Genomic DNA, 26,449 nt, shown 5'->3' on the forward strand with positions numbered 1-26,449 from the left:
AGAAACATTGCCCACAATGTGTTTGTTATTTAGAAAAAATGAAGTGTTCTTTGACAGGAAAAAGCCCAAAACAACCAACAACCCAGAACACTTCCTGCCTCCAAAAAACCCTCCCAACAACCAACACAAAAAAAAAATGACTGAACAACCCCCCGGAAAAACACCACCCCTAAAACCACACCAGCCCTCAAGGTACCTCACATAGCTTCACAGCACACGGAGCTGCAAAATTCACCTCAGCAGATGGATTTGAAAGAAGAAACTATAAGCTACTATATAATGAGTTAACATTTCATAAAAAATGAAATTTGTTTTGTCACAGTAGCACAGCAGTGACCCAGATATAAAATAGTGATTGATACAGTTTCCATTGTACCATTCTGTATTTCAGGCTTAGATTCTGGGTACCTTCAGGGCTCTGTCCCAGACAGACTTCCATGCTGAGGGCTGTCAGGCTTATGAGGGTGTGATTTATTGTGGATGAAACAGTTGCAGGCCCAGCTGAGTGCATGGCTCAGTACCTGTCTATGCTTCTGGGTGTTAAGGAAAACCACAGCTTTGTGTTCCTGCACCTCATTTGGGCATTTAAGCAGCTGGGATGCCTTTGTGGGGGAGGCTGAGAGCAGAACTGTGCGTGTTAATTGATTGCTTAGTGCCTTATTCACCAGCCCCTAAGCTCAGGTTCACCCCATGAGAAAGGAATGAGTTAAGATTGCAGTGGGAAGAGTTAATACAGGCTGACTAAAGCTGCTAAGGAAAGGCTGGAGCCTGTTTTTTAATATGCTATTTTCCTGGAAAAGCTGTTTCAGCTAGAGTTGATCTTGGGTATTACTGATGGTCTGTTTTTAAGCAGGCAGCCAGAAAAATGCCACATAGTACTGTGGGCATCTGTGTGTCTTGGAGCTGTTGGATGTGACTGTTGCTGTTCTCTTGACTAGGGAGACATTAGAGTGCTTGATGTGCAGATGGGGAAACTCAAGGTGTCTCTGAAGTTCATAGATCGGTCTGTCATTCACCTTGGAAACCATCTCAGGCTCTTCCTTGCCCTGCTGGGATGGGATTTTCCTTTTGCCTCAGTTCTTGGTCAAGTAAAGACAGAGGTGCTGATGTTTATGTAGGAGAATTTCTATGGTATCAGTCTCTCTTGAAGTGCTGCTTATCCTTCCCGTCTGGGGGAATGGGGAGTGCTTGTTTCCTGTGGAATCCAGGCTGTGAGCTTGCATGTTGAGTGAAGCATATGTGATTGAGGTTAGTGGCTTATAGACCTTGGCAGCTGAGCTGCCTTGGGGCAGCCAGACCCCTTGTGCTCTTCTCTTTCACACGGTATTAATGATTAGGAGCCTTTAGATCCTCTTTCTAAAAGGCTCTCAGGAGCAGATCAGCTATCCATGACTCAGTGATTGCTGGTCAAATGCATGTTTAGGCTGTCTTGCAAAATCCTATTTAGAAAAACTGAATGCTGCAGTAACTGCCACAGTGGAGTAGTGTCAGTACCATTGTCCCCTTCTCTTGTTCTTCTTGCTCATCCTGTATTACTGAGTAATGCCAGTGGGTGCCTGGTGGAGCAGGGTGCCTCTGTCACATCCAGGTCTGGGGTGGCTGAGAAACAGTGTTGGGGGAAGTGTCTCCAGCTCCTCATGGGCTGCACTGTTCTGTCTTGCAGGGCAATGTGTATGTCAAATGTCCCTCCATTGCTGCTGCCATCGCGGCTGTCAGTGCTTTGCATGGGAGGTGGTTTGCAGGTGAGTTTTCCAGGTAGATGCCTACATTTAGTCATCCATTACAGAAATGACCAAACACTGAATTTTACTTTTTCTTTCCCTCTTGCGATTAGGTAAAATGATTACAGCAGCGTATGTACCTCTTCCAACATACCACAGCCTTTTCCCAGACTCTATGACTGCAACCCAACTACTGGTTCCTGTTCGACGATGAAGATTAATTTAGTCAGTTTTGTACATAGGTATTTTTTGGAGGAAGATTGAGTTATCTTTTATTTAGATAAAACTAAAGGAAAGGATTTAATGTCATTTTGTGTACACTTCCTGCTATCTTTAAAAATAAAATGAAGTAAGCAGAAATGCAGTGTGTTCATTCTCCCTAACTAGCATTTCCACTGTATACAAAGCTGTTGACTTCTTGTTCTGCCTTGTAATTCTTGTACATTGACAAAGGTGATCCATAGGAACTGAGAAGTAGCTCTTAGATAACAAGTACTCTGTAAAAGGCAGATGGGACATAATGACACTTTTAATGTTTCACAAGCCTTTCTTTCAATGCAGCAAAGACATTTTACATTTCACTAAATATGGGTGATCTGCTCAAGGGTAGTATCATAGAGAGACTGGATGAGGGGACATATTTAGTGTTTTTGTATAAATGGAAAATCCAAAAAGCTACTGAAGGCTGACTGCAAACAGCTACTCAGCTTGCTTTGTGCTGAATAATTGGTAAGAATAGGAGGACTGAAGGGTTTTATTTCTTGATGGTAACTTTTGATTATTGTACCTGTAAAAGTTTCTTTGTAAATACTGTGAGGTGTGTCTAAATTTCCAAACAAAACATCTCTGCATTTCCAGATGAGTTTCCATGTACGCAGTGAGGCAGAGCTGAAGGATTTCAGCTAAGTCTGAAAATGGGTAGGAAATACAGACACGTGTTTTGTTCTGGTTGCATATAATCTTTGCTCTTTTTAAGCTCTGTGAGCTCTGAAATATATTTTTGGGTTACTTCAGTGTGTTTGACAAGACAGCTTGATATTTCTATCAAAGACTTTCATATTGCAACAATCTTTGTAAGAACCACTCAAATAAAATTCTCTTAAAAAGGCCTTCATGAAGTTTTATTTCTCTCCTCTTCCAGTGTCACTTAAGCAGTGTGTGCTTAGGCCTGGAGCTGAGTGATATATGATGTGCAATGCCCAGTGTTTGGGATACCACTGCACACTATCCAGGTATGCCATGGGATATCACATGCTCAGAGTACGTGCAAGAGCTGTTCCCAGCCCTCTGTGTGGTGTGGCCATGGTTGCTGAGGCTCTGGGCACAACGTCAGGCATGCTTAAAAGTTCAGTCCAGAGACGACCCCCTCCTGCCTGCCTCCACTCCCATCCTTCAAAAATAGCTGGGAGTCCTGGGAGTGGAGTAGTCAGTTACGCTGTCTTTCAATATGGTTTCTAGGAGCCTGTGCCTGTGCTTTGCCCTTTCTACCTGTCCCATCTCCCTGGCCTTTTTAACCACTAAGAAAAGACCATGGTGGAGAGAGTAGGAAGAACAGAATATTCCTCAGGAGTGGGTGAAGGTGAGGCAGGTGCCAATGCTACTGGTGTTCCCATGGTATTATGGGGGTAGGACCTGCTCTGCAGCCCCCTGGGGCTGTAGCTGTGCTTGAGCTGCAGTGGGGCAAGGGCCTGTCGTTAATCAAGGAACTGGGATCAAGCAAAAGGCCAAGGTGGGGAGGCACTGGGAGCATAGCAGGATCCTGGGAATAGTAACACAGCTGAAGAAGTAGAGCTGCTCTCTAGGTATGCTTCATCTGAGAACAGGCTTTGAGTGGTGAATTTGTGTTTCTGCCTTAAAAATTGGGGAAAAGGTACTTGTAGCAGGTCCAGACTATACAGGTGCCAGTTGAAGTAGTGCTGCTGCTCATGTGTCTTCCTTAGAACTAAAAGAGGAGCAGATAGAGGCCCTGTTTCAAAAGGCAACTAATGAAAGACTACAACACCAATAATGGTTTCAGGTCAGCTGCAGGCAGCACTTCTGGGGCTGGTGAGAAGCAGGAGTGATCCCCCTGCTCTCCTGGGGAAGTGCTGACTACCTGAACCAGAGTTAGTTAAACCAAAGGCTGGTTGTGGGAGCATAGCTCTTACAGGACCTGCCTGAATCCTTGGCTCCCTTACTCTATTGAGGGCATCTGCCCCTTGACACTTGGAACTCAGACATGGGACCAGCTTCAACCCACCTATTTTTGCAAGAGGACAGAAATTTGATCATTAATCTGAAGTACCCACCATTTAACTTTCCTAGACTCAGGCATGCGTGAAGGAACACAGCAGTTCCACATACACATGGGCAATGTGAGCTACTGAAATACCAAAGGGAGAAACTTGTGTGGTGTATTTATATCTGTGAAACAGGAACTGCTGTAGTAAAAATTATTAATTCTCATTGTTTTGGGAATAAGAGATGGGAAGAAAGTAGAAATTTTGTTAAAACCATGCTTACAATCAGCAGAGCACGGAGGGTAGGACTGTGCTGTTTCATTAAGAGCTCTCACTTCCAGGTATCTAAAGACTTTATTATTGTACAGCAGAGGAATGGCTGGATGGGGGCACTCTGGGATAAATCCCAAGCTCCAGATTAGCAGCGTATTCCCATACCAATGGCCATGAATGTCCCAAATGTCCCACCGCTTTGCATCATCGTTTTGCCAACTCCACCCATCAGCTCTCGTCCTCTCATGCCAATCCTGAGATAAAGAAAACCACAGGGATTATATAAAAGCTGAAAGCTCACAGACATGCAGCAGAAAACATCTGAGACAATCGGCTCATGGCTGCAAATTGAACATTTCTTCAGTCTAAATCTCTGCAATTGTACAGCTGTTGCCTCCTCAGAGACTGCCTGCAGTGCTACTGCAGGGGCTCTTGGGTGGCCCTCACCAATGGCCCATGTGTATTTTTTCCTGCAGTGGAACCTTCTGCCACAACTTTAGGAGGAACAGGTTTGCATCCTCGTCTCCCAGATACCCTTAATACTGGGGAAAAAAAGCTGTCCAAGTATTTCACTTCCCAGAGTACAAAAAGACTTGCCTGAGCTGTTGTACTGCCATTCTCTCTAGCTGTAGTGGCAGTCTTTATAATATCACAAATTTAAAATTAACTTTTATTTGCTACTGACTCTGTGTTTTTAACATGGGACACCAGAAAGGCCTAGAAACTTGAAGAGGTGTTTCTGTTCTCCAGTTTTCACTCACCTGAGGTCAGACTAAAACAAAAAGAATTGTTCTGTCTCAATAAACTCTTGTAATATGTGGCTTTTAAGCACTACAGTTCATTTAGGGTCCAAGGAATTTCATGCACTTTATTCTTAAAACATGAGATTTTACCCTCAAAAATGGAACAGCAGAAGTACTGTAGCTGTGTTGTTCAAGTACAACAGATCCACTCTCACTGAGTGTTCCAAATGCCCTAAATATGTATCTTATACCAGTATCATGCTGCTTATCCTCTTAGAACTGAGAGAGATTAGAAAACTTCAAACTCCCACTGGATTAGGACTTGTGCCTTTTCCTCCCTCACCTCACTACCAAATCATTGCCCCTCTTTAATGACGGGTAAACACTATTTAACAGAAAGAGTTCTGCAAAGTATGAAAGAGCTGACTTCAGTGATGCTTTGTCATAGATAATGTGCAAAGCCAGTCAGCAGTGCCAGAGCAACACAAAACAGCAAGCATGGCTTGTTTTTATGTCAGCATGCTGGCAAGCCCCAGGAGAAGGTGCAGTATTGACTGTCTCCATTGCACAGTGGGACTGTGCCAATGCCAGCCATGCTCTACCCACCCTCCTGTCATTCAGACTCAGGGTCAGTTTGGAAACTGCCTCTGTGCAGGGCATAGGACATGCAAAGAAACCACGATGCAGACACTGAGAGCTTACAGAGCACCTCTGGAAGCTTTAGGGCCAGGAGAGGGTTACATGTTATCTGCACAGACCATTAATCCAGTTCTTCCTGGAGCTGATCCTCCACAGGTTCAGCTTCCTCATGAACCTCCCTTACAAGAGGCAAGAAAAGGTCTGTGAAACTGACCTCCAGGCATTTGAGGCAGCCAGAGGTGATGCCCTGCCAGCACCAGACTCACCTGCTGGAGGCTAGGGCTTACTACAGTAGCTGGAGTCACAAAGTTCCACTTACGGGACTGGCACAGGATCAGACCCAAACCCTTCCCAGCCCCACAGCATAACCATTTCTCTCTGGCTATCACCCTGTCACCCCCTGTCTGTGGAAGCCGTTTCCTTGGCGTACCTGAGGCAGGAAAATGTGCCGAACAGTGCTCCTGCAGCCATGCCCACTGCAAAGCCCATCATGAAACCCATCTTTATTCTGTCAAAGCAGCTGGGCTGCGACTGCCCATACGGGCCCACGGTCACAGGCATCTAAAAAAGAAAGGACAATAGCCACATCGATTTACTGCTTTGTCTAACAGACTTCCATAACCAAACCGGGCTGGCAGGTCGGCCTGTACAGCTCAGAGCTTCTGGCGCGTGCAGCGCTGGGGTTGTGCTGCTCCCAGGCTTGTTTCCTTGCCTGTCAGGTAGGAAGGACAAGGAGGAGACGAAGAACGGCCGAAGAACGGCCTCGTCTTCCCTCAACAACTTCCTGCGAGCGCCGTTGTGGTTGCCGAGGCTGTTTCGAGACCTCGCCGTGTGTGCTCTCAGTCCCTAGTGAGCAGCGCACAAGGCACCTGACCGAGCCTCCGCTGCTGGTCCGTCCTTCCCGGCTGCCGCCGGTCTCGGAGGCAGAGGAGCGGGCAGTGAACCCGCCCTCACGGAAACCCAGGCCAGGACGGGTACTCAGAGCAGAGGGTCAGGCCGCGGACGCCCTGGGAACGGCGGCCATCGCCCGCCGTCCGGCGCAAGAGCTCTCGGGGGCGAGCCGGGATCCTCAGCGCGCGCTGACCTCACCAGCGCCCCGACCCCGCCCGTACCCGAGCCCGGGCCCCCGCCCGGCCCTGCCCGTACCTCGCTAGGCCGCACCGCGCCTCCGCCTGCCTGGGCCCCGCTTCCGGCGCGCGCCGTGACGCGCAGGAAGAGGCGGGAACGGCCGCGCTCCGCCCGTCGCGCGCCATGCTGCTGTGGCGGCGCTTGGCGGCCCTGAGGGGCCAGCGACCCCCTCGGCGGCTGCGGGCGGGGGGACCGGGACCGGGATCGGGATCGGGATCAGGATCAGGACGAGGTAAGGCCGCTGTCTGACAGAGCCCCTGTCCGGGTAGGAACAGCTGTCCCGCTCCTGCCGGCGCCTGACAGCGGCTTTCCCTCTCTTCTCCCCCCAGGACAAACCAGCGATGGCGGCGGTGCTCCTCGGCCGCTTTACATGGATGTCCAGGCCACCACCCCGCTGGTGAGGGCACGGAACAGAGCACGGAACGCAGAGCGGGGTCCCCACACTCCCGGTTCTCTCGCCCGAGCGCTCGCGCGTGTCCCGAGCGGCCGTGGGGGACAGAGGCGGCGTTCGGCCCGCCTAAAGCGGCACAGGCTGTTCTGTCACCGCAGGGCAGTCCGGGCAGCCCCCTGGATGTGCAGCCCCAGCGCCGCAGGGCCGGACCTCACCGACCTCTGCAGGAGTGGGGACGGTTGCGAGAAGCAGGAAGGGAATTGAACCAAAGTACTGAGATGACGTTATTCTTAACATTTTAAGACCTTGTATTTATTCTGCTCAGAAAAAAGGCCAGAGTGGATGGGGCTTGAAGTGACCTGATGTAGTGGAAGGTGTGTCCCTGTCCGTGGCAGGGGCGTGGAACAAGATAAGCTTTGAAGTCTTTTCCAACCCAAACTGGTCATCATTTTGTCAAATGATGCTGTTGTTCTTTGACCTTTGGTGCAGATCAGGGTTACATTTGCAGAACATAATTGCCAGGTACTTGTGTTACACATAACTTGTAATAACCCCAAGTTTTCAAGGTCGGGCCTAAGCTAAAGCAAGACACTGCAAGAGAAGTGCTGCTGATCCTGTGGCAGGAGGGCACGTCCAGAGGGAACAGGTGCAGTTTTCCTTCTCTTTTAAGGCTGGGTGGTTTGTGTTCCACAGGATCCCAGAGTCCTGGACAGCATGCTCCCATACCTGACAGCCTACTATGGCAATCCCCACTCCAGGACCCATGCCTATGGCTGGGAGAGCGAGGCTGCCATGGAGAATGCGAGGCGGGTGAGTCTTTGGCTCTCCACGGTCGTGTTGGTTTTTGTGCTGCTGAGGAAATTCAGGGTCAAAAGAACCTAAAAAAAAAGAAGAAATAAAACCCTGTTCTCTGTGGGCTGGATTTAGCAGCTTCCTCTCTGCTTAGCTGTAGCTTTAGTAGTTTTATTGCAAGAAAAGATAGAATCATAGAATATTTGAAGTTGGAAGGGATCTGCAAGGATCATCAAGTTCAACTCTGGCCCTCACAGGATACCCCAACAATCCCACCATGGACCTGAGAGTAGTGTCCAAACACTTCTTGAACTATGGCAGGCTTAAGGCTGTAACCACTTCCCTGGGGAGCCTGTTTCAGTGCCTGACCACCCTTTGGGGAAAAAACTTCTTTCCCTAATATCCAGCCTGCACTTCCCCTGACACAACTCTTATCTGTTCCCTCAGGCCCTATCACTGGACACTGAGCAGAGAGCTGCCTCTCTGCTGCCCCTCATGAGGAAGCTGCAGCCCCCAGTGAGGTCTCACCTCAGCTTTCTCTTCTCCAGACTGAAAAAAGCAAGTGACCTCAGCTATTTGTTTTACAGACTCTCCTCTAGGCCCTTAACCATTTCATGGCCCTCCTCTGGATGTTCTGTAATGACTTAATATCCTTGTACAGATTTGCCCCAGACTGCCCCCAGGACTCGAGGTGAGCCCTCCCCCAGTGCAGAGCAGAGCAGGACAGTCACCCTATGCTGGGCCTGATGTCCCCCAGGGCAGGGCTGGCCCTTGGGGCACTGCTGCCTCCTGTTCCACTTGCCCTCAGCCCAAATTCCCAGGTCTCTTTCTGTGGTGCTGCTCTCCAGCCTCTTGTTCCCCAGTCTGTCTGGACACCCAGGGTTGTCAGTCCCAGGTGCAAAAGGTGACACTTATTCCAACAGTGAGATTAGAGTAACTGAAATGGCAGAAAGCAATATTTTAAGTAAAAATCCCTCAGTATTTATGGGTTCCTGGAGTCACAAGCATGTTGCTGCAGTCATTTGACTAACTACATATTTTATCATTCTTCTAATCTTAGGTAAGAGTGTTTGTAATATTTTGAAGTAATGTGTAATGGGGTTTTGTCTACTTAAGCTTTTATCTCTTTTATAACAAGTTAATGCTTAATACCACTCCTAATGACTATGGAGTCCTCGTGTATTTTATTTTGCAGATATTTAGACTATTTGTAGCATAACTGTTAGATACCAGCTGTAATCCTTTTGAAGCTCAAGGGAGCATTCTTGAAAACATTTCACATGTATTTTGCTGTAATTAATTCATTGTATGTTTTCTTAACAAGTCAAATTTGTATTTCTTTTTAAACAGCAAGTTGCAAACTTAATAGGAGCTGATTCACGGGAAATTATATTTACCAGCGGTGCAACAGAATCTAATAATATGGCAATTAAGGTAAAAGGTTTATACTGATTCTTGTTTATTATCTTAAAATTATGTATTTAAGAACTGTATGCATCTCTCAACAATTTAAATGTTAAGATATTTGAGTATAACATATTTGCATTTCTGGATTTACTTTTTGTGATACTCTCTTACATATGTGGAAAAAATGCATGGATGAATGTTTTAGTGCCCAGGACATGATTTTGAGGACACTGTGAAATATTTGATGCCTATCTTGCATGCACCAAATATAATCCTTCTGCTTATGTAATTAAAATCTTTATTGTGAAATACAGTAGACATGCAGATTAGAAACTTTTTTCTGATGAAAACTAGGTTGTGTATGTAGTATGTGGTTGTTCAGATTTCTCAGTCTTTATGACTCCACTGCAAGAGTTTTGAAAAAATTTCTTTGGTTAATGACTTCTACAGCTTAATGGTAATAAACCTTTTCACAGAGCTTTTGAGAAGTTAGATGCTTTGAAAAGCAGGTGCTGATAGAGATATGTATTGTGGATTATGTGGATTATTACCTTTTAGATTCATGACTTGGGTCAAACAGGAAAGGTCCAAATGAATTGTATCTAAGTAGTAATTTCTTACTACTGTGTAGTGCCTGCTTTCTTCAGTGGCTAATTTCTTTTTCATGGACTGTGCCTGACAGGGTGTTGCAAGGTTCTATAAATCCAGAAAAAAGCATATCATTACTACACAAACGGAACACAAATGTGTGTTGGATTCTTGTCGTTCCCTGGAAACAGAAGGTTTTCGCGTCACGTATCTACCTGTTAAAAAAAATGGGCTCATAGATCTGAAGGTAAGGTGTTTCTGACAGAAGGAAACTAAAAATAAAAAAGGTTTTTGCTTCAAATTGCTGCTCAAGACCTTGTGTCCTCTAGATGAAAAAGAGGAAAGGATGATAAATATCACAAAGTAGAATGAGACTCATAGTCAAATCTGTCAGATCTGGAGAAGGATTTTCTGTTCTGCATAATGCCCTACACTTTTTCTCAGCCAGAACATCCACCTTCTATTCCACCGTTGAGCTGCTGCTGTGCAGGTGGAGCTGTTATATACCCTATAAGGAACCCAGTACTTGAGACATTGTTTCAGTGATTACCTTACTTCCTATGGCTGTCCTTGAGCCACCCCTTCTGTATATATTGGCTGCAGCCCTGAGATGTGGAGTTGTTGTTTTTAGTTCATCGCTGATGTCCTCTAGCACAGGTCAGCAACAGTTTTATTCCTGGTCCCTCAGCTGCCGTGGAGAGTAGTGGTGTGTGTGATGGGACCAAGGGATCAGCCCGTGGGCACAATAATGAGTCATGTTTTCTGAGCATGTTGCTGCAGGTGTGATGTGACTTCTGTATAAAGAGCAGTTCCTTTACAGCCAGCCTCACCTTGGCTAGGAGAGGCTTAAGCTGTTCTGTGGGTGATTCATTAAAGAAAACAGTTCAGGGAAATGTACGGGATACAGCAAAAGCCTGTTGAGATTTGATTTAACCAAGTGGGTGACAGGTGCACCAAAGGGTTAGGACATGCAGTAACACAGTTGATTCACTCCTCTTCCTACATGCATTTTATGTTCACATGGGTTAGTGTTCTCCCCAAGGCTGTTTTACAGAACCCCAGGTATTTGTTGCAAGTGAGGGACTGATGGTTGAGTTGCTGGTAAATTGAAGATGTGCACAGGAATCCTGCTTTTCTGTAGTCACAGCTTTTGTCACTCTTAATCTTCCACCAGGAGCTGGAGGCTGCATTCCAGCCGGATACAAGTTTGGTTTCTGTAATGACTGTAAATAATGAAATAGGAGTAAAGCAGCCAATTCAGGACATTGGTAAGTACACTGTGGCTTCTAGATACCAGCTAAGGTTGCTTCTGCTTCATTTTAGTCAATGTTTTCATCCCCAAATGGTACTGATGCAAAAGATAAGGTGTAATATAGCTAAGGAAAAAATGATAACATAAATATTTTAAAATAAAAAATATAAATAAATAATGCTGTTGTCCCAAATAAAAACTGATTTCAAAAGGGAAATGAGAATGAAATTTAGTACCTTTATGGTGAGCACTGCAGCAGTCATTGCTCTGGATGGATCAGCTGCAGTTCATTGGATTCAGTGATGGATGAAAAGATTGTACAGAATAACTGGCCAAAATTGCGCTTATATACTATAATGATTTTGTGGCCACTTGTAGTGTTTAAGAGGAGAAATGAGCAGGATTTGGAGTGGGAGAGGATGGTGAGCACCACACTTGGACAATCCTTCCCCAGCATTGTCGTATATAGTCATGAACAATTCCTTTGTAGGCCAAAAGAGCTGAAGAGCTACACTTCTGGAACAGGAGGCAGGGAGAGAGTGAGGCAGGCTCTGAGCCAGTAGGTGGGGTGACAGGGACCTCAGAGCAGATGAAGGGGCACCTTGGAGAGCCATGGTTGTTGGAGCAAGCAGGGTGCGCAGGTGCCTCCCTGATGATCCTCCAGGTCCCTGGATCCCAGATGATTTGTTGATAAAGTTTCCTGTGACAGCAGCAAAACATAAACACAAACCCTTTCTGTCCTGGTTTCACCCCATCTGGCAACCAAGCACCTTGCACCCACTGGTTTGGGGAGATAATTGGAATGGTAAAAGCTAGGAAACTCACCGGTTGAGATAATGACAGTTTAATATGGAAAGCAAAACCATCCACACAAGCAAAGAAAAACAAAGAATTCTATACTGCTTCTCATGGGCAGGCAGGTGTTCATCCACCTCCAGGAGAGCAAAGCCCCATCCCACATAGTGGTGACTTGGGAATACAAAGCATCACGCCAAACGTCTCCCCCTTCCACCTTCTTTCTCCCACCTTTCTATACTGAAAGTGTAGGACATATGTCATATTGTCTGGAATGTCCCTTTGGTACGTTTGGGTCATGTGTCCTGGCTGTGTCTCCTTCCAGCCTCCATGTACCCCAGCCCCCTTGCCAGCATGGCTGTATGTGGGACAGAAGAGGCCTTGGCTCTGTGCAAGCCCTGGTCAGCAATATCAGAAACATCTCTCTAAACATCCCAGTGTTCAGCACAAATCCAAAACACAGCCCTATACTAGCCACTGTGGAGAAAGTTAGCCCTACCCCAGCCAAAACCAGCACACCTTTGTATTCAAGATATCCTTTCATAAGTTGGTTGAGTTTTTAGACAATGTTTTTGCTTTGGCTCTGCTCTGGAGTACATACTCCATAGGGTATTGTTTTCTTAGGCTCTGGCAGGCATCTTGTTGTGCACCTGTTTTTCTTCTTGCTTGGTTGCTGCATTTTTTTTTTTTTCATTAAGCTCAAAGCAGCATTTTTGCTGCTTTGTTTTTCAAGGTTTTTCAAGTTTCTATTTCTTTGTTGACAAACATTGGACCTCAATGAGTTGCTTATAGGCCCAAGGATTCTTATTTTCCTCCTGTGCTTGCATTGTCAAGGTCCTTACTATGGTCCCATGTTTAAATGCCAGAGACATCTGGTGCCAGCTCTAGTTCCCCCAGTATGTTCTCAAAACACCTTGATTACAGGCCCAAAAGGCAAGGCCTGAGGCCCTGTTAGCATGTGGCCTGTGGTCTGACCTTGCTGGATAAGGAGGGTTTCTTAGCCTGTGAAGTATCATGTTGAAGCTCTTGTGCAGAGGACAGATCTCAGATGCAGCTGTGCAGATTCTGTGGAAGATGCATTGTGGTTTTTTTGATTACAGTAGTAAGTAATAGTTACTTTTACTGCCCACGAACAGCACATTATTTTGTTCCTTCGTATATTTTAATGTGGTGATGTTTCAGTCAGGGTCAACTTGACTTCAGGTGGTAGTAGTGTGTGTGTGTGACAATTCTGAGAATGTTTTTGAAACTGAGTGTTGGAAAACTTAGAAAATAGAGGAGATTACATAAAAATACATGGCAAATATAAACTTGAAAGGAAGGCTGGCTTGTACTGGACATTGAGAAGAAAAAGAACCAAGGAAAAACAATTTTGTCCAACTGTGCAGTAATTCCTGTGTGGAGACTTTGATATTTCATCCTACCATTTATTCTTAAACTTGTTAGGTGTGGACTTGGAAATAATCTCAGTTCTTAACAGAAGACTTTTTAACTTCTCTACTGAAGAAATTCACTGTAGTCTTACCTGCCTAAACCTGTGCTGAGGCATCAGCTACAGTAGCCCCTGCACAGCTTTAGCCACTTCACTGTAAAAGAAACATCACAGCCCCCATTTCTGCCTTTATCACCTCAGATACCTCAATAACTCGTTGTTGTTTTAGATTCACTGATGCTTTAGTTCCATTACTGAAATCCTTGGGATTGTAGCAATTAGTTAAGATAATCTGGTTTTGTTTTGTTTTTTTTTTTTTAATTACAGGTGAGATCTGCCGTGCACGTAAGGTTTTCTTCCACACGGATGCTGCACAAGCGATTGGTAAAATTCCTATGGATGTCAACAACATGAAGATTGACCTAATGAGCATCAGTGGCCATAAAATTTATGGGCCCAAAGGTATTCACTGAAGTGCTTTATAGGGAATTGTTGTTTCCATACCTACCTTAAGGTATGGAAAGGTTCAAGGTAGGTTCACACACACGGTGTGAAGTCAAACCCATTTGTCGTAGTGTCAGTTACTTAAGCTGTAGAAAACTGTTCTGAGTGGTGTTGGACTGACTTTGGAGTAGCTCAGACACTGCTGCCAGAGTAGAGCTGCAGTAAGTGGATCTTCAGTGCTAGATGGGTTAAGGTGGCTTCACTGGAGGTAGAAACAGTGTTGTATAATGGTGGAAGCATTACAGCAGTGGGGTTTTCAGGAGTCATCTGCTTGGTGTGAAGCAGAACTGATGCTGAAATGATAGAAATGAAATCACTTGGTTATAGGGCAAAGGTTAGACCCGAGTGTGACTTGCAACAAGGAGACCAAAAAGGTAACTGATTGGTGATTTTTGGTTGTTTTCTACTTCCAGTGGCTTCATTCTCCCAACTCCATTTATGCATTTTCTTTGCAGAATGGGGTTTAATATCCAGTTACGGGTTTTCTGGTTGACTCACAAATACTAAAAGTCCAGCTATTACTATTGTCATGGTCCATTTAGTTTGTGACAGTGGGTGTTAAGAGTGCCAGAAATCAGGTTTGCTGTATGCTATGTGCTATTTGGAATTAAAATTCTTATTTTTCAACATGTTTTATTTTCTGTATGAGTTTTGCTGAGAGCTGAAGACATTATCTCTGGACAAGAACTAAGTAATTTTGCATGGATGACAGACATAAATTTTTACCATTTGTTATGCCTGGAAGTTGCAGCTGTCCTTCCTGTGGTGACAGTCACTCCTTAAGTGTACCAGGGCATTTGAAGACATGAAAATTTGGTTTCTAGATGAGGAGAGTAGAGCATTAAATTGACTGACTAGCAAAACTGGTTCATCTAATCCACACGCTGAAAATTGTTGCCACTAATGAGTCTTCCTAATGAGAAGAAAGGGAGAGGACTCCTGGGACTGGTGCTGGCCTAGTAATCCAGGGAAAGAATTTGGAAGTCAGTGAGAGAACATTAGTGAATGCACATAAAAACTTCAGTGCAGGTGGATGAACTTCAGCAGTATACAGGAATTGTGGGAAGGAAGGGAAGTGCTGAATCCTTGGGTGACTGAAGCAAAGTGGAAGAAGCTGAGCTCCCATGGCTGAAGCACTCTGAGCCTGAACGTGATCAGTGGGGGCCAGCACACATTTCCTAGAAAATACTGAACTGGTTCACTTTATTTGTCTCTGGTTAAGTATCCATGTGTGTGTTTGCTGTGGAAATAAGGAATGTAACCAATGCTTGGAGTCCCTGTTCATAATTTCAGATCTCTGGGTATATGGTAAAACAGCTTTCCTTGCTCCCAAGGGGTCGGTGCTCTCTATGTTCGCCGCCGGCCACGCGTCAGGCTGGAACCCCTGCAGAGTGGGGGAGGCCAGGAGAGAGGACTGCGGTCTGGGACTGTGCCCACACCTCTAGCAGTAGGACTGGGGGCAGCATGTGAAGTGGCACAGCAAGAGATGGAGGTATGTGCAATAAGATACTTGTCCTGGATTCCAGAAAATAGTATAACAGCATCATTTAGGTCTTAGATTCCTTAGGTCTTTTTGCATCCATGTAACTGCATGAAATTTGATTCTCATGTTTTAGCATTAAGTAAATGTTTTGAGAATTTAAGGGATGTTTTTGGGTAATTGTAAGTTGTTTCTGAAGTTTCTTTTCTCTTGAAGTGGTCTGAGTTGTAGTTTTCTACAACAAGGCTACAACTGACAGTTTTAGAGAAATATGGCTTTTATGTGCTTGTATTTATTTCTCCATTATGCATATGTGTATTAGCATCTTTGAAATTACTGTCATGTTTATGTAATGTGTATTGAAAAAATAAAACTTCCCAGTCCATTATTGTATGTATTGTACCTATTAAGTATAAGTTCAAGTTTACTGAAGTTTTGCAACTAAGAATTTATATTCTTTTTTCCTAGCTTGAACAGTAAAGTTTACTTGCTAGTTCTGGTGTTTCAGCCTCTGGATGCTGCTACATTGGTTTGTGGGCACCAGTGTCTTCCTTACAGCTGGAATGTAAAAATACTTAGAGTAACAATGGGATGCATAGGCCAGATATCTGCACCCAAAAGATCAAGATTCTTTCCAGGAGACAGGCAGAATTCCACCATCTGAGCTGTGTGGTTATGGAAGTTGAGGCTAGGGAGCCTGCAGAGTCTGAATTCTGCACAAGTCTCAGATTTGGATTCTCCTCCTTGTCTGGCACAGTTAAGGTGTTTTAAAACCAATTGGTGTTGGAGCTAGCCTGGTTTTCTTTTAACTTTTTCAGGTGTAAACAAGCATGAATTGCATGTGTGCATGTGGCCAGTTCTGTGTGCCAAAGCTGATCCCAGACCTTACTGCTTTCTTGGTATAAGTGACCTCATTTTTGAGTCTAGAACAAGACATTGACCATGGGCAGTTTTCACCATGCAGGGCACTTATTGCAAAAGCTGAGTTCATAGTAATTTGAAAGTCTGTCTTTCTGTGGGATAGTTAGAGAGCTCCTAGGAAATAAGAGGTGCTTGCTGTAATAGGTGCCCTTTCTTGTTGCAAAACACATCATCTTCTGCATTGCCTGACTTGTATTTGAACGCAAAGAGCTCAGTGCTTTAATGAAGTCAGTTTGGCAGGTTGTGTATGTGGAACTTTTGGAACAGTTTGAAACATTTGTGAAGACTGAGCTAGCTAGGAGCCAAGGGGCTCTCTTTTAAAACAGTGTCTAGACCAGGCAAAGTTTGAAAGTTTAAGTTTCAGCTGTGTTCCCTTTTTCTGGCCAAACCCAGTTACTTAATTCTGCTTGCAGCTGGTGACCTGCAGCAGTTTGAGTGTGGTCAGACTGTACACTGTTTATTATTTGTGTCTTTTCTGGTTTCTCTGCTAGTATGACCATAAGCGAATCTCCCAGCTGGCAGAACGATTGGTTACAAAAATAATGGGTGAAGTTCCTGATGTGGTGATGAATGGAGATCGAGAGCATCGCTACCCAGGTAACTCAAGCAAAATTTGGAGCCCTTAGTACTGTCTGACTCCTTGGTTTTAATGGCTGTGGCTGAATAATGCGCTTGAGCACATGATGCAAGTCCTGCCTTACAGGGAGCAATTTGCCTGAGATTTTAGTTGATGGATTCTTTTTTCTATTTCATTTTTTGTTTGTAGGATGCATCAATTTATCTTTTGCATATGTGGAAGGGGAGAGTCTTCTGATGGCTCTGAAAGATGTGGCTCTGTCTTCAGGAAGGTATGTGGAATGTCTGGGTAGGATAGCAGTGTATTTTTGAGAGAATAGCATCTGCTAATGAAGCTAAAAGCTAAGTAGTAGCCTCCTCTGTGCCCCGTATTTCAGTTATTGAGTCAGTTGGATTGCATATTCAGTTGTTGAGTCAGCTTGACATTGATTACATTCTGCAGTGGTGTTTAAGTGACACATTTCAACTGAAGGTGAAATTTACTATTCCTGGAAATAAAAAACAACAAACAAAACCAAACAAAAAACAACCCAAAAAAATCCTAACAAAAAGACCCGCACAAAACCACAAAAACTAACCCAGAAATTCCTACCTACTAGCCTTGGAAACTGGTTATTTGAGTAGCCTTGACTTGTACTGGTGACACTTTCACTCTAAAGGCCACCAAGATTTGAACAGCTTCTGTCCTTAGGCAGATTTTAACTGCAATTAGTGAGTCTGGGCACGTATCTGAACTAAATCAGCTCATAGTTCCTGTGTTAAATGCAAAAGCAAGAAAGAAAATTTCATGTGGTTTTATGGCACTCTCCTGACTACAGGAGTGATGAGTAATTCAGTTACCAAGACAAACCTGATGCTCATGATGAAATGAATGGAGTGTAAGGATGCCCCTCCTCTCCTTCTCTCACCTTTGAGAACAAAGCAGTCAGCATATCCTAATTAGTAACTGATTGGCACTGTGACCAGGAAGAACAAGACTTCACATGACCATCCCTGAAGACAAACACTTCTGTAATGTGATGATCTCTTCTGAATCTCTACTTTGTGCACTGGGGAGCTGTTTACAGCTCTCCAGTTGGCAGTGTCCGTTGCTACTGGTAAAAATTGAGTCACGACATGTAACCAGTTCTGTGTACTGCTGCGAGGTGGAAGCTCTCTCTATTGACAGCTGCAGTCATCTTGCTCTAGATCCCTCTGTGTACTGTTTTTCATTTATTTGTTCTGCTGCCAAACAGCAGCTTCTGAAGTCTTTTTTTTTCCCTTTTATGTTCCTGGTGTGTTATCCTCTCTGGATGGTTTCTGTCTTTGTCTTTTATTCACAGTCTCTACTTCAACTACCTCTTAGTCTTCATTCCTGCTGCCTCTGTGGCATTTTGTTTATTCTTCTGTATTATCTGTATTCTCTCTCCTTTCCTTATGCTGCTCCTAATTTTTTTCTCTGATTTCTCAATAATGCTGCCCCTTTGTATTCTTTTTTCTTCAGTAGCAGAAATATCACTTTACTTGTTTGCATTCACTTGTGGTTTCTAGGAGGCTGGGAAAGCTGATACAGGGTGTTGTAAAGGAGTAAGTGATCTGTTCCTTGTTGGAGGAGATTAAGTAAAAGTCTGACATTTCCCTTCCTTCCCTTTCCCAGTGCTTGCACATCAGCCTCTCTCGAGCCTTCCTATGTTTTGCGGGCAATCGGAACAGATGAAGACTTGGCTCACTCATCTATAAGGTGTGTGGTGTGGTCTGCCCTAATGCTTCCAAATGTTTTTCTTTCCTGATAAAAGTAAATGGTGTATTTGTTCCACCCGCTCCATAAGCTTGTTACTCAGTTCCTTAATGGTTTTCTTTTGGTTTAGGTTTGGCATTGGTCGTTTCACTACCGAAGAAGAAGTGGATTATACAGTGCAGAAATGCATACAGCACGTGAAGAGGCTGAGGGAAATGAGGTGAGACATTGTCTTGTTGACCACCAAGACTTCTTAGGTGTGATAATCATGGGAAGAATTGGATTTATTTAGTAGAAAGTAATTGTTTGCTTCAAAAATCTGGTGGTGTTTCTCTATATCAGCAACAGTGTCCCCCGGGTGGGTAGGAGCCTGATTTTAACATTAGTGACAAACTTCTAAGGAAACAAACTTGACACCAAACCTTTTCCCAGATCCTGCATTTATCAGAGAAAGAATATGAGTAGGGCAGGCACACAGAGCAGTACCTAGGAGGTTTTAAGCCAGAGGTGGTATTACTGAGTTAATGTATTGATAAGTTGTTTTATTCTGGTGAAACTGAAAGACTGGTGACTCATCTGGACAGGATTCAGTCTCAAGAGATACCAGTGCTTTATGCTGAAAGTGGGAGCAGGAAATTAGGTGGAGCAGCTGCCCTCTCATCTCTTGTATTTTTTGTTGAGGACACAGTTGAGGGCTGATCACCTGAAGCTCACTGACCTCCAGGAGCGCAAGACAGGCAGACAGATACTTCCCAATTCCTTGTGTCATTGATAAAATCTGTTTATTCTTATCTGTTATTGTTGATGATGTCCTGTGCATCTTAGCTAACCCTCAGTTTTCTCCTTTTCTTTACAGCCCTCTCTGGGAAATGGTGCAGGATGGAATTGACCTTAAAAGCATTAAATGGACTCAGCACTGAGAAAGCATTGCTATCCATGTACTAGATATGGATTAAAATGCATTTTTCTATACAGTCTTAAGAAAATTATGCAGCGCTTTTGTTTTCTGACACTTGCAATTTGACCAGAGACTTACTTACAAAATCTGAGAAGCCAAAAATGAAACTAGATTTTGTCATGGAGAAAGGCAGGCTGATCTGACACTCACTGTGTTTCTATTGACACACAGAAATTTATGCTGAAACGTAATTGATTCAGAAATGTATTCTGAAATGAGAAAATTAAATCAGCATGTTACTCCCAGGCCAGTGAATTCTGGCAAAAGGTTGCTTCTCGTTGTAACTCATCCCAAGTCACTGTAGTGTTTGCACCACAGACTTGCTGCCAATTTGTTATGTTTGAGGTGGGTATCCTGCAACATCAGCTGAGTTTCGCCTCTGAAATGCCTTGTACTGCAAGAAATTCTCAGATAGGAGGACATTTAGATCTCTAGAGAAAAAGGATGCCTCAGTGTGGCTATGTGCCTTCACAGATAAGTTGTATGTGCAGTTAAGAACATTTTTTTTTCTGAAATTGACTATTTTTTGCTCATTTTCCTTGGTTTTTTGTGTGTGCATCTTATTGTGTATGTGTGTGTGTGTGCATTAATCCAAAAGATCTTCAGTGTTCCAGAGTTTATGATACAATCATGATGCACTTTGCTGTCCCCTCCATTGGGTTTTTTTCTCAGTGAGGAAAGAAAACTTGAATGACTAGGGGAGGGGATAGGCAGAAACTGTCAGCTTTGGTGACAGCACCAGTTAGGTGGAGGTACGAGTGGTAGAGGTGGTGCAAAGAGCAGATATAGTGCAATGTCTTAAGGCAGTGTGGAGTTTTGGGGTTTTTTTTTCTTGTTTTGTTTTTTTTTTCCCCCTTGTCATGAGACCTTTGCTGTTACTTGGTTTGCCTAAGGGTCCTTGGTTTTTGTCGCTGCAAGGAGTCTGCCCAGCTCAGCCTGTATATTTTGTCTGCAGATAAGAACACCTGGCACTGAAGGTTTCTTTGTCTCACAGACTGTATTGTCTGACTAGAGGTTTGCATGGGAATCTGTTCCCTGCACATGTCAGGGGAAGTATCTGTTAAAAAGGGTTTGATGACATTATTTCTTTTTAGTGTTTCTCCTTTCTTATCTTCGGTGATCTTCCCAGTAAAAAAAGTACCCTGTATGGCAAAGTGCCTTTTATTCTGTGCATAAACAAAGAGCTCTCAAATTAGTTGTGTTGATTGATGGATGCTGTGTTAGTTGTTGAATTTGGTATACCCCATAGACAATATGTTTACCTTCAGTTTGGGATGGAACCTACCTCGAGGATCAACCATGTCCTGTAAAAACTGAATCTCACAAGATGGATTCTTGTGAGATGGATTCAGAAGCTGGTGCATTTTTTGTTATTAAGGATAGATTTAGTTGTTTGTAACGCAAAGCTAATCCTTGGTTGTTCTATTTAAAATTACTAGCTTTAGCAGTTTTAATATTGTAGTGCTGGCACCTTGTATTTTAACACAATATTTTTTAAACTACTGTATGCATTGTAGCGGTGTTGTATGTACTCTTTCATCCTCGGGCCATGTATATTTCCTGGATTAAGCATGTGATAACATGATTTCCTAGCATGTTTTAGAAATGTCTTTATGAATTGTTCTTTTTGTTTTGAGAATGTTTAAAACTTGCAGATAAGAATTAAACTCGGCTACTGTCAGTCTTTTCAGATCTGCTTTTTTGGGTGAACCGTGCAGGACAATCAGTAAGTTGCTGAATTGCAGCTTTCATTAGGCAACGGAAAAGGGTAAACTTTTCTGTGAACACTGGTAAAAGTTTGCTGTCATTGAGTTGACATTTGATTTTTGAAGAGTCATTCTTCTCAAACTCAACGCCTGATCTGAGCTAATTTATTTAAAACTCAAATAGCTTAAATTGTGGTTATTTTGAAAAAAGGGAGCCTTGAATCTTGAAGATTCTGACCACCTCTTATTTGATAAGATTTAAAAAAAAAACTCTACATGTAAAGCTTAGGGAAATTTACTCATACTAGTAACAAATGTTTATTTGAAATGTTTATAGGACAAGATGAGGAAAATGTATAGTGCAGATACCCCCCACCCCCCATGACAGAAAGTAATGCCAAGGATGAAACGTCTAGCTGTACCTCACTGAATGCAGTTAAGGCCTTTGGGAGATGGGAACCTCAGTCTATCCCACTCTTACTGACTGGATGCCAATGTATGGTAGTGCATCATCCCACCCCCAGGCTGCAACATGATCTGAAAAATGCTCACTAGGCCTTGGCCTTGATGAACAGATTTTGGGTTCAGCTCCTCTTGAGCTTGTCAGAAACACTGCTCCAAGGAACTGGTGCTGTCCAATGAGCTCCTGCCTTTTTAATATTTTTTTTTTTTTATTAACAGCCATGGAAATTTTTTTCCCCCCTGCATGGCATAGTATTCTTGTTCTCCCACTTTCAAAGAAAGTTTCTGACCCAAAGTGGGGCCATGCCAGGATGAAACATTGTTTCAGGATGAATTCCAGGATGAAACTGAAGCCCATCCCTTGTGGCTCTGCAAACACCGGCCCTGAGTGACACCCTTGGGGCTCTCCTGGTTTGCAGTGACCTCCTGGTGCTGGGGTCTCTGAGCCGGGAGCTCTGCCATTTGCTGCACTGGGTCCTGGGCCGATCCCCCCACTCCTCAAGGCTCTGCCCTTCACCCAGTGAAAAAAGCAAAGGCATCTGAAGTGAGTATTTCAGTTAGAACCATGCATGTACCTGCAGGGCTGTGATCTTATTAGCAACAGGGAGACCTGCTGGGATGACTGATGTGACTGGAGGGTTGAAATGGAAGGATACAGACAGTGGGAAAGAGAGGCAATGTTGCTCTCTATGCAAATAACCACCAGGAGTGCAAAGAGCTCCACTTAGGGATGAATGAGGAACTGACTGAGAGTTTAGGAGTCAGGATTAAGTGGAGGGCAGGAACAGGTGACATCATAATGGGGGGTTTGCTACAGGCCACCTGACCAGGAAATGAGCCAATGTCACCACAGACAAATAGGAACAGCCTCATGTTTACAAGTCCTAGTTTTCACGGGGGAATTCACCCTGACATCTGCTGACATCCACCCTGACACCAGCAGGGATCAGGCAATCCAGGAGGTTCCTGGAATACACTGATGTCAACTTCCTTCTCCAAATGGTAGAGGGGACAATGAGGAGAGGTGCTATGCTACTTTATTCTCACCAACAAGGACAGGCCAGTGGGGAATGTGAAGCTCAAGGGCAGCCTGGGCTGCACTGACCATGAAATAGTGGAGTTTGAGATCCTTGGGGTGATGACAAGGGTGAGAAGCAAGCCCACTGCTCTGGACTTCAGGAGTTCAGACTCCCAAGGGATCTGCTTGATAGAGTCCTGTGGCATAATGCCCTAGAGGGAAGAGGTGCCCAAGAAAGCTGGTTGATATTAAAGGGTCGGCTCTTCTGAACTCGGAAGCAATGCATCCCAAAAAAGACAAAATCAGGCAGCAACACCAGGAGGCCTGTATGGAACTGACCGAGGAAGTGGCTAAGCACAAGTCATCAATTTAAGAAGTTGTGGCAGTCCAATGAAGTTTTCACTGATTGGAAAATATCCCCCATTTGTAAAAAGGGAAATATGGAAGCCTTGGGGAATTACACCTGCCCAGCTGACAGTTCTCTCTCTGCTGTGACATCAGTCATGTGCTGTTTCCAGTCAAATTGTTTCTGCTAACATGTATACTCTCTGCTTTGAAATAGTACAGTTTCCCAATGCTGAGTCCCAAAAAACTGGCCTGAGACCTCTACTATTGACAGCTTCAATGAAATTTCAGGCTGGTGGATAAGGTCCTGCACTGGAAGGAAGGAAGAAAATGGCTGGGAGAAATGATGCCTCGGACAGCTGATGTTGCTCTGATCTGTCCAAATCAGAGTAACGAAAAAAGGCAGGTACAAGATGCTCTTTTAAGAAGCAAAGCTCATAGTTATAAACAGAGTGGGCTTGTGCTGAGTAGGCATGGTAAAACCAACAGAGTGTTTGATTCTAAGAGTAACTACACAAGATCATTAAGCTACATCATATCTGACTGACAGGTTTTAAGCAGAAATTGGGATGAGGCATGAAGAGCGTGTTTCTGTGAGGCTGTGAAGATTATTTCTGTTGAAGAGTTTTCTAAATAATCTGGAAATTATTTAGAAATTCTGGAAATTAAGATTTGCTGTGTGCATGTAGTTATTGGAAAGGAAAATACAAAGTACTGTGAATAATTTAGCAAACTGAGTTCATTCATCCAAAACACAGATGAAGGAATAGGATTAGAGGCTGTATTTATGGAATGATACCTTTAGAGTCTGGAGAACCAAAGAACCTTGGGTTTGGGGTGATGCCTCTGGACTAATGGTGCAGCAAAACTAATATTGCAAGGAGGAAAATATATTTATTTCATATGTGGAATTGCCACAGTGGATGCTGGTTTTCTCAAGCTTTACTTTAAAATGTGTTACGTAATTTTTCTTCCCCTTGTTGCATATCTAACACCTTTCTTCAGTTTTGGTTTAGGTAAAGGAGACACATAAATTAGTGTGCTCCCAATAGTTTCTAATAAAGGTGTATGCTTCCAATAGTATCTAATAAAGGCAAATACCATTATTTTCTAATGCTTTTTTCCTGTCTGCCTTCCCCCACATGCATGTTACAGGGAAAGCACTGGACATGGTTAAATGATCCCTTGTCCTTTAACCTTCTGTTTATCTATGTTTTGCTTTCCATAGATACTTTCCTCCTGCTGTTGGTAACTAGCTGCATCTTGCTGCTGACTTGTTTTTGGTACCCTTGGTACCCTTGGCATGCTCCTAATGGTCCACAAGGTAAACCCCACAGGTCTCTTCACCATACTTTATTTGAACAATAAAAAAGTAATGTGGTGACTCATCACATTGCACAAACACTGAAAAGTCTTATTTTTCTTCTAACCTGGGGTAGTGCAGCACTGTCCTTTTGTTATCCTACACTGCCTCCACTGCAGGGTGGCTGGTGCAGCTGTGGTGTTGCAGAGTGAAGCCCTGAGCTGCAGATTCTCCTGCTCCCCCTCGCATGTCTTAGGCAACCAGCTCTCCAGGGAAGCTGGCAAGCCTGGCTATTGATGCCTCTGGTGATTTCAACCACCTGCTTTTCTGGGCCATATCAGGGTGCAGTGGTGACAGCCAACCCTATCTATTGCCACTAGTGCTATAGAAAGGTCAATTACAGGATACTGCCTACACTTGCCAAGACAAGAAGGAGGTATCTTGGCAGAACTGGTATTTTCAGCCCATCTGTTATCATAAACATCAAGTAGAACACAAAATCTGAAAAACTGGGGTTAACAGGGAGAAGATAAGCAAGTGTGTGCTGTTGGCTGGGAGGGAATGATTAGTAAAGTAGAATTTGGGAGTAGAAAGAGGGGATATACAGGAAAACATGACGGAACGGGGATTGCTGTGCTGCTGAGCAGCCCCACGCTGGATCCCTCTGCCTCAGGAGAGCACAACCACGACAATTTGTTGGTTTTCACCCCTTAACAGAAACCAAGGCCAAAGTTAACTGAGTTGCTGAACTGCAACATTTACTGCAAAAGCGTTTGCAAAAGGAGGCAACGATTTATTTTTATGTTTCTTGCAGAAGGCTAAACAGGTCGGTTTTTTTTCCCCACTGGAGATGGCTGGTGCTGATGTGCCTGTGTCTGCTGAAGCGCAGTGACAGAGAACCCAGGAGAGTCCCTCAGCTCAGGGCGCTGCTTCGTTATGGGGCATCGGCCCCCAGGAATCTTTCATTTTAATTCTGCGACTTGGTCGTACGTCAAGAGGTTGGAAACAGCCGCTCTGAAGGTTCTTCTCTTCGTTACAAGTTCGACGCTCTCCCTGCGTGAGTCCCGGTTTCCCCAGCGACACGCAGCCCTCAGCCCGGCCCGCTCCCTCAGAGGCGCCGCCGGCGCAGCTCGGGCCCAGCCCGGCCGGGGGGGGGGGGGGGGGGGGACAGCCGGGGGCAGCGGCCACGCCCAGCCCGGCGCGCGCCGTCCTCCCGCTCGCGGCCCCGCCTTCCTCGTGCCGCCCCGCCCGGCCCCGCCCCCCCGGCGGCGCCGCATCGCGGCGGCCATTTTGTGCGGCTGCGGTTGGTGCGCGGGGCTCGGCGCGCCGCGGGCCCGGGCGGGGCGGCTCCGTTCTAACCCTTTTTCCCGTACAGAGCCCTCGGTAAGAGCGCGGCGGCGCCCGGGCAGGCCGGGCCGCCTGCCCAGCCGCGCGCTGCGGGCCCGCGGCGCGGCGGGAAGACGCGGGGAGGGAGGCCGGGCGAGCGCGTCCCCGCGCACAAAGGGCCGGGCCGGGCCGGGCCGGGCGGCGCCTCCCGCCTGCGGCCGCGGAGCGGGGCCGCTCCCGCCTCGCTGCGGCCCGGCGCGCTCAGGCCCGCGGCTCGGGCCGTCCCCGGCTGCTCCCCCGTCCCTGGCTCGCGCCCGCGGAGCTGTGCGGGCAGCGAGTCCGTGCGGGCCGAGCGCACACGCCGCGGGCCCGTCCGGCGGAGGCGGCCGAGTGACCTTGCGGCGGCGCCGGGGCCAGAGCCGGGGCACGGGCCGCATGGCGGGGCCCGTGCCGGGGCCCGAGGCGGGGATATGACGGGTCCGGAGCGGCGCCCGGCGGGCTGGGTGCGGCGGGGAGCCGCGCGGTCCCGTTGTCGGTGCGGGGCCCTGGCGGGTGTGGGTCCCGGGGGTGCTCGGCGGGGCGGCTGCGCCTTGCCCGGCCCCGGAGGACGAAGTGAGGCGAACACTCGGCGCTTTGCGGGGAGGAAGGTCCCCGGTGTCTGCGGCGCTGCCACCGCTTCTCGAGGGTACCCTATAAATACCAGCGAACTTGCTGTTCAGTAAAGTAACGCTCTCTTCTGCTGGTAAAAATCGG

At 45.5% G+C, this 26,449-nt stretch overlaps 4 protein-coding genes across 15 annotated transcripts in view; 3 read left to right on the top strand and 1 right to left on the bottom strand.

Moving 5' to 3' along the window:
* RBM39 (RNA binding motif protein 39) overlaps positions 1-2,830 on the top strand; it is a 30,647-nt gene extending 27,817 nt beyond the window's left edge. For 8 of the 10 annotated variants that reach the window (XM_062505058.1, XM_062505057.1, XM_062505056.1 and 5 more), the window contains 2 exons: positions 1,664-1,742; positions 1,835-2,830. In XM_062505058.1, coding sequence (XP_062361042.1) covers positions 1,664-1,742; positions 1,835-1,935 — 180 coding nt within the window. In that variant the 3' untranslated portion in view covers positions 1,936-2,830. Of the gene's footprint in view, positions 1-1,663; positions 1,743-1,834 lie in introns of those variants that run through there. The other 2 variants (XR_009933776.1, XR_009933777.1) reach the window with 1 other exon arrangement.
* Positions 2,831-4,281: 1,451 nt separating this feature from the next.
* ROMO1 (reactive oxygen species modulator 1) lies at positions 4,282-6,775 on the bottom strand. Its single transcript, XM_062505169.1, has 3 exons — positions 6,742-6,775; positions 6,026-6,156; positions 4,282-4,467 (listed from the first exon to the last, which is right to left on the bottom strand). The coding sequence occupies exons 2-3, from the start codon at positions 6,154-6,156 to the stop codon at positions 4,359-4,361; spliced, it is 240 nt and encodes a 79-aa protein (XP_062361153.1). The 5' UTR covers positions 6,742-6,775; the 3' UTR covers positions 4,282-4,358.
* Positions 6,776-6,846: 71 nt separating this feature from the next.
* Positions 6,847-21,217, top strand: NFS1 (NFS1 cysteine desulfurase). Of its 2 annotated transcripts, XM_062504921.1 has the most exons (13): positions 6,847-6,955; positions 7,053-7,120; positions 7,808-7,924; positions 9,257-9,340; positions 9,996-10,148; positions 11,076-11,169; positions 13,708-13,842; positions 15,219-15,376; positions 16,777-16,882; positions 17,052-17,133; positions 18,498-18,581; positions 18,709-18,798; positions 19,435-21,217. In XM_062504921.1, exons 1-13 carry the CDS (start codon positions 6,847-6,849, stop codon positions 19,496-19,498), a joined length of 1,344 nt encoding a protein of 447 aa, XP_062360905.1. In that variant the 3' UTR covers positions 19,499-21,217. The 2 variants fall into 2 exon arrangements, with proteins under 2 accessions (XP_062360905.1, XP_062360906.1); XM_062504922.1 differs by lacking the exons at positions 6,847-6,955; positions 7,053-7,120 and adding an exon at positions 7,461-7,488.
* A 4,458-nt stretch (positions 21,218-25,675) lies between these two features.
* The window catches only part of CPNE1 (copine 1), a 44,297-nt gene continuing 43,523 nt past the window's right edge, over positions 25,676-26,449 (top strand). The window contains exon 1 of one of the 2 annotated variants that reach the window (XM_062504995.1): positions 25,676-25,753. The gene's annotated coding sequence lies outside the window, so the exon portion shown is untranslated. The remainder of the gene's footprint in view (positions 25,754-26,449) is intronic. The other variant, XM_062504996.1, reaches the window with a different exon arrangement.

Source organism: Cinclus cinclus, chromosome 18 (assembly GCF_963662255.1).
Source record: "Cinclus cinclus chromosome 18, bCinCin1.1, whole genome shotgun sequence".
NCBI lineage: Eukaryota > Metazoa > Chordata > Aves > Passeriformes > Cinclidae > Cinclus > Cinclus cinclus.

Coding starts and splice junctions, on each gene's coding strand:
- ROMO1 (XM_062505169.1), bottom strand. CDS start 6,156: ATGCCTGTGACCGTGGGCCCGTATGGGCAGTCGCAGCCCAGCTGCTTT. Junction 4,468..6,025: donor GGCACATTTTCCTGCCTCAG/GTACGCCAAGGA, acceptor TCTTTATCTCAG/GATTGGCATGAGAGGACGAG.
- NFS1 (XM_062504921.1), top strand. CDS start 6,847: ATGCTGCTGTGGCGGCGCTTGGCGGCCCTGAGGGGCCAGCGACCCCCT. Junction 11,170..13,707: donor GCAGCCAATTCAGGACATTG/GTAAGTACACTG, acceptor TTTTAATTACAG/GTGAGATCTGCCGTGCACGT. Junction 17,134..18,497: donor GTGGCTCTGTCTTCAGGAAG/GTATGTGGAATG, acceptor TCCCTTTCCCAG/TGCTTGCACATCAGCCTCTC.